General features: G+C 37.4%; 1 protein-coding gene across 9 annotated transcripts in view; it reads right to left on the reverse strand.

Annotated features, from left to right (window-relative positions):
• Positions 1 to 13,956, reverse strand: part of MBNL2 (muscleblind like splicing regulator 2) — a 170,177-nt gene that overhangs the window by 23,940 nt on the left and 132,281 nt on the right. For 4 of the 9 annotated variants that reach the window (XM_062194007.1, XM_062194006.1, XM_062194010.1 and 1 more), the window contains 2 exons: positions 10,967 to 11,020; positions 10,184 to 10,337 (listed from right to left, as the gene is read on the reverse strand). In XM_062194007.1, coding sequence (XP_062049991.1) covers positions 10,184 to 10,337; positions 10,967 to 11,020 — 208 coding nt within the window. Of the gene's footprint in view, positions 1 to 1,918; positions 2,014 to 10,183; positions 10,338 to 10,966; positions 11,021 to 13,956 lie in introns of all 9 variants that reach the window. The other 5 variants (XM_062194015.1, XM_062194013.1, XM_062194014.1 and 2 more) reach the window with 3 other exon arrangements.

A 13,956-nucleotide genomic window follows, 5' to 3' on the forward strand; every position in this document is an offset into this window, starting at 1 on the left:
ATAACGTATTTTATCTTCTGAATATTTCATGCTATTTACCCCCTCCTCATAGCAATACACAAATCTACACAGATGCATGTAAATGATTACTAGGCTGGAAGAATATGTATGAACATGGTCAACTATTTATACTATACAAAGGGTTTATCCTTAAAACTCCTAAGTATTCCCTTATCTTGATTTCCTTTCCTTTCTCAGAAAACGTCTCTAAGTGTCAGAAATGTTCAAATTGCTCTAAAGTATAGATAAAACTTTGTTGTAACAGCTACAACTGTATTATTCTTCAAAGTTGTTTTCTTATGATGGGACTTTGTAACACAAACTGGGTCACAAATCACATAAACATGTTCCAGGTTGCAGGATTAGACTAAAAAGAATCAGATATACAACTTCCCTATTAAAATGATCAAGTGAGAGGAGGTGCTTTTAACCTAATAATAGAAGGTTGCAAACAGTCTCTCTTCCTTCTCATTTCATCATTAAAAATAAAACATCTTCCCAGCTAAGGAACTTACTTGCTGTTCTGTGTATATTGGTTTGGAAACTAAGTTGGCTTTGCTTACAGGATAGGATGGCATTTTAGAAGAAGGGAGGAAAGAACTCAAGAATTGTCTGCACCTGGTCTCTATCTGACTCTGCACCGCCCGTTCGGTCTTTCTTCCCTCCTTCCTCTCTCTTTCCCGCTTTATCACAATGCAGAGGACCCAGTGGAAACTATCCTGGGATTTAACTTCCATCCCTACCTTTCAGTACACACACACCTACCTCTCTGTTCAGTCACGAAACCTGTAGCACTGGAACCACTTTGTGTTCACTTGAATTAGGAAAGAAGCATGAATCAACACCCCTAGCTAGTAGGATACAGGTTGAAATGGGCTATTTCTGCCCTGACGTCATTTCTCCCAATGCTCAACTTACCATTTCTCCTTTTAGCTTGGCCCTTCCTTCTAGCCTATTCCTATATACCTTGTCATCTTTTATCAGCACAATTGATTTTTAAAAAAAAAAAAAAAGAAAAAGAAAAGAAAACAAACACAAAACTAAGCACAAAACCAAAATTGTTCTTCTATGAAGGGAGGGCATGCACAATAAAGTGGTTTTCTAGGTGAGGTGAGAGTTTATGCTCACTCGTCTCACACTCATCTCTGTAGAACTAGGAGCACATGTTTGTTGGTTGGCTAGCATCAGGGTTACAGTCAGCTGGTAACCACAGAGCAGGAAATAGTCAACTGGCTCTCACATCCATGAAATATTACATCCATGGTCTTATAGGCACATGCATTAAGCCAACAGAGTTAAACTCTCTGATTCAGTTATATCCAGCCTTTGTGAACCCAGTGGTACATACTGTTCTTCTAGTATGCTTTGGCTTCTTAACAGTACTATCTGAACAAATCATTAAGTGGTAACCAAGTGAGTTTGGTAGCAACTATTACTAAGATCAAATGTTAATGAGAATTATTCAGACCTCAAATTGGACACATAGGGAAAAAAGGGAGACTTAGGGGGAATGTTTTTCCCTTACAACAGATGACAGGGTCTGAATAAACTGAAACAAAAACGAGCCAGTTTTGAAGCACCCACAGGTGCGTGTCTCTAATTTTTACATGGCGATTCACAAACCACTGGATAGGTAATGCTGTACTAAAAGGAATTTAAGCCTGTCAGGTTAATTACACAATATTAGGTACGAAAACAAACAGTGCAACACAAAACATAGCTACATCATTATTTGCAGTAAATGTTAACTCTAAATAAGTGCAACCTGTCCATAAATGCTTGCTATATAAACTAATTAAAAAAATAAAATTTGATGGATAAACATGAAAAAAAAATTCTCACCGAGAATTTTTTTTTTAAATATCAGCACTCATTTAGAGTTTGGGATTTGTGAAAGAAAGCTTTAAAAGGAGCAAACCTGATTGGCTGTGGCTGTTGCTGCGAAGGGGACACTTGTTGCAGGAGTTGTTGCTGCAGAGACAGTGGCGGACGTAGCGCTGTGCATCATGGGTACTTTCAGGAGGGGAACCATGGGAGCAATGAACAGGAGGGTGTAGCATTATGGTAATAGAAGTGGTATTTTGGCATGGTGAATATCAGAGCAGCAAGCCATCATGGGTTAAACCAGCAGATGGCATGCAATCACAATGCAAAGCAAGGAAGCATGGGAGAGAAATAAAAAAGGGAAAATAGCTTATTACAAGTACAATTAAAGGAAGTTTTAAAACATAATCAGTGATTCCCAGAAAGGCCAAAGCAGTGTACTTTGGTTGATGTATTTATAAACATTTTATTTCCAACAATAGATCCATTCCCAATCTAAGGATATAAAATGTGTAATAATGGTTGTTTCTAAAATTATGACAGCTAATGTCCAATGATGTAAGAATATGTGTTCTTCATTTTTAGTCATAAGTTCTAAAACATCAAAGCTCAATATGTATGTCTAATTTGGGATAGGATGTTCTTTGGAATTAACTGTGGTTAGACTGAATTTTTTTGTTTTCTATTTGGGATTGTTTATGTGAACTGGAATTGCTGTGGATGCTTATTTGGGTCAATAAATGGTGGAGCAAATATCATAGCCTTGTTATAAATTCTAACACAGTTATGCTGAAATAGCCAGGCATATTTTGCCAGTGTTTATTTTTCCTGACCCTCAGTGGGACTACTCTGTATGTCCTAAAGACATACTTTTGTATGAAGGCGTTGAAATGTGTGAGGATAACTATAAAGTATTAAAATTTAACATAAGGGAATGCTGAGATGTGAAAAAATCAGCACAAGTAAATCAACACCTGAAATTTAAAAAGATAGTCAAGTAAAGCAACTTGGACATTTGGTTTCAAAATACATCCATTAATAGTTTTTTTTTTTAAATAAATACTTCTGGGAAACTCTGATAACTCTAACACACAGCAAAGAGGAGATAAAGGCACACCACTATGAAACTTTAAAACATTGATGAAATTAGCCTGCCTCTCTGACGAAGTAAGCTCTTTTTTCTTATGCTATACCGTAAAAATTATAAAGAAAACCAAACACAAATCATTAAAAAGCAGACTCATACTTGTGGTTTCTGTTTTTGAGTGATTGTTCTAGCACAGAGGTCAGATTAAAACCATAATTTTCTTCAATAAATCAAGAACATTTTTTTAAACCTACATGTTAACTCTAAAGCCAAATAAACCTTCAAATCTAATATTTCCTAAAGCATTGCTACCATCTCTGAAATAAATTCCAAGCAAGTGAAGGTATTGTACATCATAGAAAAGACAAATAAAAAAGGTTGAAACCTACCAATACTGGTAGCGGGTGTCATGCACAAAACTGACCCTGATGTCATGCAATGGTGGGTGGAAAAAGTGAATAAAGGGAAAGAAACAGGTTAGCGGTTTAGAGTTAACATTCGAAGTGAGATTGAAGCACAACCAGAAATCAGTAGGGTTAGTTCACACAATCTTCTAGGGCCATTCACATTGTCAGTATAGACACAAATATATCTGACTTATTTTAAGCCAGTATTATTGCAAGCTCACTCCTTAGACTATTTTTCACACTTTCTGTTCATATACATCGACATGATTCTAATAAGAATGACATGTGATAATGCCCTTGCATCCTTCCTGTGAGACTACAACATATTTTACAAACATTATCAAGTTCATCCTCCAATGTAGGAAGAGGGTATTTTACAGATGAAAAATCTGAGGCATAGTAACTCCTCCAAGGTCATGCATAGTATGAGTTGGGTAGGGCTAGAAATAGAATTCTTTTCCTAAATCTAGGTCAGGTTTTATATACCCTAAATTATGCTGAACTTATTACATTTACATCTTGTTTGTAAAAAATATTTCATGTCAACAACATAAAAATAAGAATGATAAGATGTTATATCTTCCAAATCAAAGCCTAGCAGGACAGATCAGCAGAATCCTAGATTACTGCTTGAAAGGCCAATAATGTAGGAAAACTGGTTCCCGGACAGCATGACACAGGGATGCATGTGATCAACTTTCTGCTGATTGCCTAAAAGGAGGTGGTATCTAACAATGAGGTTCAAACATTACAGAACCAGGGCTGAGTTAACAGCAGAGCTAAGGATTTTTGTCATGGCTGCTACAAGGTGACCCCTGAGGGAGGCCTTTGGGAAAACTGCTAGGAAGTCCAGGTTGGTTTCTTAAGTGTGCAGTTGAGAGGGGAATTTCAGCCCTTCCTTGGGAATGGTTGTCTTACCTATGGGTGATTTTATTTACGTGCATGAAACTCTGACCATGAATGTCAATGCATATCATACAGGGATGGAAAATAAATGTATTGAAAGCTTTGAAGAATTACTTGCTACTAGTCCTGTTCCTTGGAATGAAAATCATGTTAATACACAGATTTAGATAACTGAAGGTTGAATGTTGTGTAGGTGCCAGAGAGGTACTTTTTAATCAGTGTAGGTGTAACCAGGTAGGATTTCAGAACTGTCTTCTGAGATAGTAGATGAGGAATCTGGGATTGTAGGTCTTTGTTCTCTCGGCTGAGCTGTTCACGTGGGATCGGGAGACTTCTGGCCCCAGCTACATTTTGATCAGACTATCATTAGGAAAAGGGACTATTTATCTGGGCTACTACTGAATTCTTCAACAAACATGGATCAGCATATGCAACTTACACACACACACACACACACCTGCTCAAAACCCCTTTTATGACACAATCTCTTTCATGGGGCCTGTCTCTAATGGTCACAGTCAAAATTCCAGAAAGTTATATACACACAAATTTTCACTTCCTTGCTCCCATTTATTATTTGGTCCTTTCCAGTTTGGTTTTCATTTTCACCTCTCTGGTCAAGCTGTGAATGTCACCAAAGAACTTCACATAGCTGTGATCAGTGGGAACTTGTCCATCTTCACACACACACACACACACACACCCCACATACTTTTTTTCTCTGACAACTCCCTTTTGTCTACTTTGCTGAATTCTCTTCTTTCTCTGAACTCTGTATCCTGACAGGCTAGAGTTTTCCAGGACTCAACTTTTATAGGTCCTTTTTATCTGCTCTACACTTTTTCCTAGTATATCATTCAATCCATGGATTTAAATATTACCTAACAGCTCACAGCTTCCATATTTATGTGTCCTGCCCAGATCTCTTCTCTAAGCTCCAAGTCCTTTCATCTCCCTGCTCACCTAGCTGGGCTACTTGGAGATCTCATCAGTGTCTCAAAGTTAGCGTGTTCAAACCTTGATCCTTTCCACAGATTCTTTTCCTCTGCCTCAAACAATACCTCGTGGGCCTCACCATGTATGTGGAGCTCTAGCCTGGGCTTCAAGTTATGCCTGATACCACTTTCCCTCATAACCTTCCCAGATCCATGTCAACAATAAGCCAAAGCAATCCTGCTTCTAAACTTCAGCTTGCCTTTGTCTTTCTCCCCATCGCACCTGCACTTCTCCAGTTCTGGTAACTGTCTTCTCTAAGTTTGGCTATGGAACAGTGTCCTAACTCCTCTTCCTGCTTCCATGCCAGTCCCCTCTATAGTCCATCCTCCATGCTTTTGGCAGTGCAAACCTGTCCACATGCAGGCTGGTCTTGATTCTACTAGATATGATTCAGTGGTTCCTCATTGCTCTTAGACATGAGGATTGAAGACCCTTTGTGGTCCTGGCTCCTACCTCCCCAGGCCGTCTATCTTATACCACTCTCCTCTGGTACCATAATCCAGATAGGTTAATCTGGATTAATAGAACAAAAGTTCTATTTTTTGAGCTTCCCACAAACTGTCCCCTCTGCCAGGAACAATCTTCACCCACTATTGTCATCTTCCACATCTCAAGGCACATGCCATTTCTTTAGAGAACTCTGCAAGTGTTCCTTAGCCTATTGCCCCATGCCATCTAGATCAGTTCTATTTTTAATCTCCCTGATCTCTATACTTTTTTATTCATGGCTCTCATTAACAATTTTAATTACATACTTGTATGGGTCTTTGTTGAACTTCCCTCTTTCATCCTTTCCAGTGACCTCTGGGAGACAGAAATCTTATCTGGTTAGTTCTTTGGGGCAAACACATAGTAGGAGTAGGTGGTCAATGTGTTCAATGAACGTTCTAACCATTAGTAAGAGATGTGTTGGGTGCAATTTGTTAGAAGTACCTACTTTGTGAATTATTTCATTTCTCCATGGCTGGATTCAGTTACTCCTCTAAAATTTCCCTCTTACTCTCTTGCATTCCAATGTGGACGGGCTACCTTGGAGGGCTTTCCTGTGTCCACTGGGTTGCTGACAATCAACAGCAACTCCTGCAGCCACACTGGGAAAGGTGTGGTTGTGTCACTTTGGCCTTAGTCCTCAATGTGGTTGCAATGTTCTCTGCGTGGCCTAGTGATGTAAATGTCGGAAGCGTTGTCTTAGCTGTGAGCTTGACTCTCTTTTTCTCAGTGTCAGGCTCTGGGCTGGGCTTTGCAAGCTGCATCTCAGCTTTTTCACCCCACTCCTATATTCTGCTGTCCCAACAGGCCCTGTAAATGCTTTACACCATCACTGCAATGGTCAACTTGCTGTTCCTCAGGTGCACTCTGCCCACCCACTGCCTGGGATGCTGGTTCCCATTGCTAAAATCTTGCTTCTCTTTCAAAGACCTACGCACGTTTCTCCTTCCCCATATTCTGTGTATGTGCCAGCTGCGCATGCTGACGGCAGAATGCTTTGGCTCACCCTCCTTCATTCTCAAATGTCTGCTCACACTTTCAGCAAGTCCATAATGCTCTGCATTACATTTGGTTTCCACCTAGTTCCGAACATCGTTATATTCTCATTACTGGCTCTGGAATTCAAAACATAGTATATGTTCGAGAAATGCTTGCTGAATTGGATGGAATAAATAAAAAAAATTTTGTGGTTATGCTGACATAGTTTCTACTAAACACTGATAAATTTTTCACTAAGTGGTATGATAATCTATGTAAGCTTTACGGTTTGTTATTGGTAGCCACATTTGATGCTTCTGATTCTGTACTTTCAATACAAGGAAACAAATCAAGGAAGGAATCTGTCAGGTGCTTTGTTCTCACCAGCTGAGCATCTCACTAAGGCACAAGTTGTGGAAACAAAGCCTTCTCAAATGTTTCCTGCTTTAGCTGCACAAATATTTCAGCTCTAGTATCTATGAGCCAGAAATATTCTGGATCTTTTCATTAATTATATATTCCATAGCCTCAGTTTTTCCATCTGCAAAATGCAAACAACTGTTCCTGTCACTAACAGAATTGCAGTAGCTTGAGGAATATTGAAATAATGTCTATAATAACACAGCAACTCAGAATAAACCTGTCAGAGAAATGCCAAGAAATATTATGTTGCTATTTTTGTAAGTGTGTGTGGTTTTGCCACTTTCCTAACATAGCAAAGAAAGAAGATAACTCCTTGGTTAAAATAAGCTCTAGCAAAAGTGAAATTTTAAAAAATGAAAAAGGAAAATTCCCACCCACTGCAAATGTGCAAGGGCATCAACCAGGGTGATAATTATCCTTGCAGGATTTTGAAGAAGAACCACATATTTTGCATAATATTTTAGATGAACATCTTTGCAGCCCGGAGGCAGAATTCTTGAAATCCACATTCTCATTGTTTCTGTGAAGAACTTTAATAGCAAATCCAAAGCTTTCCAAGGAGTTACCTTTCAATAAAGGGCATTCTCCGGGAGAACACAAAATGCTTCTGGTTGCATGCTTGTGATGACAATTTAAGTGAAACACTTCAAGAAATATAAAAACTTATCCATTTAAAAATAATGAGTCCACCAGCTACTGAGTTACAGAGTGTTTCTGAACATTATCACTTGATTTGTAGAGGTTGAAAACCAACCATGATTATCAATAAATATTATCAACATCATTTAAAAAATAAGGTTGAAACTATTAGTAATAAAGCCTGAAATAAAAAGTTGATGAAAATAAGCACTGAAATTTATATATAATATGGATTTAAGTGGTAGAAAGATTATACTAATTTCCTTTCAATGAAATTATTTTTTCTTTTATCATTTAAGAGAAATGTTAAAATTTCTTAAACGTTGAAATGGAATTTTGGGACACAAGATCCATATGTTTGTTCACTGTGCTATTTATATTATGTAATAGTTGCAAACACTTCTAGTTCGCAGAATTAAGTGGGCCACAGCCCACTTTTCCTCCCATAGCCCACTGTGTTGAGGGTTGCCAAACACACTTGAGCTGTTCCTAAGATATCCACCAGAGGGCGGAAGTACACAACCACAGCAGCCAATACCTAATATTGCTCTTTAACACATTTCATCAACAAGTCAGGTTATTGCATAAGGGATGTTATTCATCCTTGTTTTGGAAATATTTAAGTGATTTCCAGGTAAAATAGTTTAAAGTGAGGATTTTTCAGTGATTTAACAAATATGTCATTATTGGATGGGAATGCTAACCATGCATTCAAGGGCTTTGGAATTTTTTTTATTAGACTCAGGCCCAGGATTTAGTAGGTATTTCTGGGGGATGTTAATGGCATTATCACTCATTCTTCAGAAACAGACTGTTCCCTTGATGTGTTTTCCCATCAGTATATTCTGTCTAAATTTTTTCTTCTTAAAGTATCTAGAGGCCAGCAGGTCTTTGAGACACTTCTAGAAAGCACTTAGGACCATGAAGTAAGTTTACCTTCTAGAATTACCTCACCATTATGTTATTTCAAGTGGGTTACAAATACAAACACTGCTATGCTGTACTAGCACTGGAGTGCCACTGAGGTTTAATAGGGCAAGAGTGAAGCCCTAAGGCATACAGAATTAGAGATGCCTGCTCCAGGCCCCTGAGATTATTTTGTGATAGGTGCAGAACTGAAAAGAGAAAACTAAACACTAAGAACCATTTTGTTTATATAATTGATATTTTTACTGTAAAATACATTGTTCACAAGTTACTAATACATTTTAAAGTGTAGACTTTACACAAAGAATATCACATAAATATTATTCAACTCCCTCTGATATCAACTCCTGATATACTGGAGGATTTAAGGAAATGGATAGTGAACTGGAAAAGTCCAGTTAGTCCATACAGATTAGGACCAAGAAGCTCTTTTTGATAAAATTTTTCTTTATCTACATTTACTGTCAACTCACTTATCATGAGATGAAGAATCATGACTTAGAAACACTGAATCAATGATCTTCCCACAAACAACTGCTTCTAAAACAGACTGCAAGGTGAAAACTACAGTCAGTTTGTGGTAGCTGTGTTTGTGTGGTATGTATATGGGCAAAAAGTGAGGGAGAGCTGACATGCACTGCACTTTGGCTGTACTATTCTTATCTGACTTCCACTTTTTGAAAGCTCACTTTTATCTGTGGAATCCGTGAGTAGAGGCTGGGTAGTGTGTACTGTCGTGTAAATTGGGCCAGGCCTAGGGAAGCAGGTTGGACATTGTTTTCTCATTAGCTGTGCCACCTTGGAAAGTCACTTCTCACTTAGGGGGCCTCAGTTTTCTCATCTGTAAAACAACTGGATGAGGAGATCACCAAGAATCTTTCAAACTCCAAGACTCTGTGATTAATGTAGTTGATATCTTAGTGACATAGGTTAATGCGCTGGAGCACCTAATATTATCAGGCATTGGCTTAGAAACTGAGGACAAGAGCTCTCTATATTTGTGAACTTGGTGAAAATTGAGAAGGATGGAGAAAGAGATAGAATGGATATAAAAATATGAGTAGAGGATTTCTTTAATTTGTGTAGCCTCATTTTTAGTGATCTGAATAGAAATAGAAAAAAAAGGTTAGTATGTACTGGAATTTTTAGGGCATTCAGAGTTAAGGAGAAATTTCAGTTGACACACATATAAGGTCTTATGTGCATAAACAGTTTTACAGAGCTTCTGTAAATACAGGAAACCAAATGCCCTCACTGCTGTCTGTTTCTCATGGGTTAAATCTGTCACTTTAACTCTGTCAAATATTTGGCTTTAGAATCCTAACAGTCCTACGCCGTCATTTAAAGAAAGGTCAATAAATCTAGATAGCTAGGATTGCGATGAATTTCAGGCCGTATTGTACCTTTAAAAGCAAACTAGGTGCCACCAAACAGCTTAAAGAAATGAGAAGAAAGCACATGACCGGAAGGACACAAGGACACAGACGTGGACGGTCAGGGCACGCACCTGTTGGAATAAACGCCGTGTGCTGCTGCAGCTGTGCGCTGGTTAGAGCCTGCTGGTAGTGCAAGACGCTGGGATTAAAGACCGTGCTGGCACCGTTGCTTTTTTCAAGTGCTTGTCTCTTTGGTAAAGGATGAAGAGCACCAGGGGGAAAGGCCTAGAAATGAAGAATTCGATAAGATATGTCTAACTTAAAGTAAACACACCTTCCGTGTCCACAGAGATCATCAATTGCAACATTCTTTTTAAAAATGACAGCTAAGGAGATGCCTCTGCCATGCACCTTAATTTAAACAGCGGCAATGTCGAATGAGTGAGAATTTGTTATTGAGAGCGAAAGCATGATTTCTGTAACCCAAAAACGGTAGCATCTCAACTAAGGAAAAGAAAAACTATCAAGCAAAACAACAACAAAAGAAAATGGCTTCAGCTTTTAAAATGAGTTAAACTATTCTAAGGGGGAAAAGAAGCATTTGTGTTATTATTAATACCTATTCTTTCCTTTAAATGGCAATTTCTTAAATTTAAAGGTTAATAAGAATTATAATGAGCATTTTCTGTGCCGAGTAATTTAAATTTGCTTCACTCTTTTGGAAAAGGTATTAAAATTTGTTAGGATTAATTTATTTCACAGATTACATATGAAAATGAGATGGCTAAACACCTTATTGAATTTATTCCATAAATTAATAATAATGATTGTTGGCAACCAGTATTTTACAATACAAATCTCAGATGGTTCTCTGAAAAGCTACATGCAAAGCGAAAGGTGAAAGGTCAAAGTACCAGGTCTACAGTTGCTTCGAGAGGTCGCTTCATTGCTTTGGCAGTCGACTGAGTCTTTTAATAACAGGCAGCGAGCACATGATGGCAGTGGGCCAATGGGATTCAAGCGAATTAACATACAGGTAAACAGCAAGCAGAGGTGCATCATGGGAACGGCATTGCATTGTGGATAGGTGAGAAGGAAAAAAATATTCTGAATGCAATATACAACGTACAAAACACTAGGCATGCACAACAACAAAAATGTTCTCTAAAGAAATGAATATTACACCTTAAATTAGTATTGAAGCAAAAATGCATCTACCATACCTTAGTTAAAAGCATATAAGAGAGTAAAATATAGATGTTTGAAATTCAGGAAAGTTAATTAAAACAGCAGCTTGCATACACACCATAAGCATTTTTATATTGCTTCAGAAAAAAAATGCAAAACTTTTAAGGGCCATAGGTTTGAAGAATTTCTGATAAGTTAGTTTTCAAATATAAAATAATAAATGCAAACAGTCCAAGTTGAAAAATTTCATAAGAATATTTAAAATTTAGATCTAGCCTAACAAAATGAAGGGGCAAACTGAGACAAAACAATTCAGGCAAAAAAATATTCAAACACAAGATTATTTAGGCAAAATTATTTGGGTTTGGATCTTTATTTTTTGTCTGAATCATGTGGATAATTGTCTCAATTCTTTTCTTCACTCTGCTAGTGTCTTGCAATGACCACTGAGGTTCCAGACTTCGTATGTTGTGAATTTAGTGAGTTTCCAGAATTCTCACTTTTATTCCATCATTCTGGTTCTGATGACTAACTTATCATCCATTCTGTTTTCTACTACATTTGAAATTATAGTTTAATTTATCTCAAACAACTTACCGGATTATACTAAGAAAATACCCTTTTTAAAGGTATTTAGTGTTCTCAGGTGTCAAAATAATTCTATTTGATAATTTTATTTGTACTTTTAGCTATAGTCAGTGACCAACCCAGTTACTGAGAAGTGGGACTCTTGACTAAAACAAGTGCAACAGCTAAAAATAGCAAACAGCTAAAAATAGTAAAGAATTGCTTGAAAGATTAGAAATAAAATAATATCTTATGGCTATATGCTGGGGAAGATAGTTTCACTTAAACAGCTAAAATAATAACAAATATGGATTGATTTAGACCACAATGAAAAATTTTCCTATTTTTTGTTAATTGTTGGGGAAAAACCCTAACATTCTATGATGGAATTCTATAAAAATAAAGAAATTCAAAAGAATAGCTTTAATGCAAATAAAAAATGAAATATCCCTTTTCTATGTTTAGCACAATAGATAAATCCCCAAGGTTTGTCTAATCAATACAAATGTTATATTCTAGACTTCTGGGGTAGAATTATGATATCTGAGATAAGACATGATATTACCAAATTCTCAAAAATGTGAAACAATTATATTTTCTTTGGTAAATAAAAGGAGCCCATCATCACTTGATGATTCAGGATAAGAAGCATGGAGTCGATAGGAGACAGGTCAAGAGCTACAAGGGGTGGGGGAGGAAGAGCGACTAGAAATCAAGTGGTAAGGAATATAAGGAGAAGGCACTGTGGATGGCCAAGGGAGAAGAACATGGATTAGGAGGTAGTTTTGATAGTGGCCATCAAATAATATAAAGCCAACGTTGTGAAAAGAGAACTGTAAACATAAAAAAAAAAAAAAAGAATTCCCAATGAGCTCAACAATAAGAAAGCCTCTCTGTACTAAATATTCTTTTTCTCAAATATAAATCCAGCATCATGGAACTTCCACATTATTTGGTTTAAAATCTTTCATCTCTGCAGTTTTACATTAAGTGATGCAAGGTTTTGTCTTTGTCTTTTTTGTTTTTTTAAACTTAAATTAGTCTGTATTAGCTAAAGGGGTCTACATTGCCTGTTGTCATGATCACACTGAGAACATGACTGGATGGCTAAACTCAAGATAATGTTGGCCTCAACTTTTCAGATTCAGTTTTTCCCTTCACTTTTCTTGCCCTTAAGTCTTTGTAGAATCACACTGCTATTGTGTGGATGTTTTCTGGAATGCTGACTGTAAGAGTGATTACATCTCCTAAAGCTGCCATCAATCAGCAAAATTTTGATTTAACAAAGCATTAGCTAATGGAGCCTCCATGTAGAATAAGAACTATTAGTGCTTCTCCATAGAGTGGTCACTGGAAGATTACTGTTCTCTTTTTTCCTTTCTTAGTTTAGAATTCATCCTGTCATAAAACTTAGAAAAATCTAGGAATGTAAAGAAACTGAAAAATGTATAGTGAGTGAACCAGTGACTGTATGTCTCTTTCACGCTATATTTTTTTATTAGATGAAAATATCTTCAAGTAAACACTGAAGTCTTGGGGCACAGGTCATATGTATATCAACATCTTGTACCCACCACACTGTAAAGTACATATGCAGAATATATTTTAAAGATTCGTGTGCATGAATAATCATGTAATAAAGCAGCTTTTTGGCACACAGATGTTCTGTTTTAGATGATATTGTTTGATGACATACATTTAGCTATGTTGAAAGAACAGACTTTAGAGATCGCCAAGTGTTTTAAACACCAGTGCAAAGAAAGAGCTTCATTTTAAATGAGTTACTACTGTGCACCAGCTGCTTGGCATCATTCATGCTGGCCCCAGAAACATTTCTGATCCTCTGCCCTTCCTGAGCCCCCTCCAGCTCTGTGTAATTGGGTGGGTGAGTAGTGGAGACCGAATGTGAATCCAGGTTTTTCTTTTTCTGGGTGGGGGAACAATCTAAGTACAGGTCAAGGCAAGGAAATCAAGAGCCCATGCCAGGCGTTACGGGCAAAGACCAAATCCAAGGGGTCGGAAGACCCCGCTGACAGCAAACAGCTGTCATTTTAAAATGGAATGAAAGGATGTGGACAAGTAACATGGAAAGCAAGCTTCCTGTACCTCGTTCCTTGAACAATGGAAACTTATCTAGCCGGTGGCAGGT

The sequence above is a fragment of the Lepus europaeus genome, chromosome 6 (genome assembly GCF_033115175.1).
Source record: "Lepus europaeus isolate LE1 chromosome 6, mLepTim1.pri, whole genome shotgun sequence".
Lineage (NCBI taxonomy): Eukaryota > Metazoa > Chordata > Mammalia > Lagomorpha > Leporidae > Lepus > Lepus europaeus.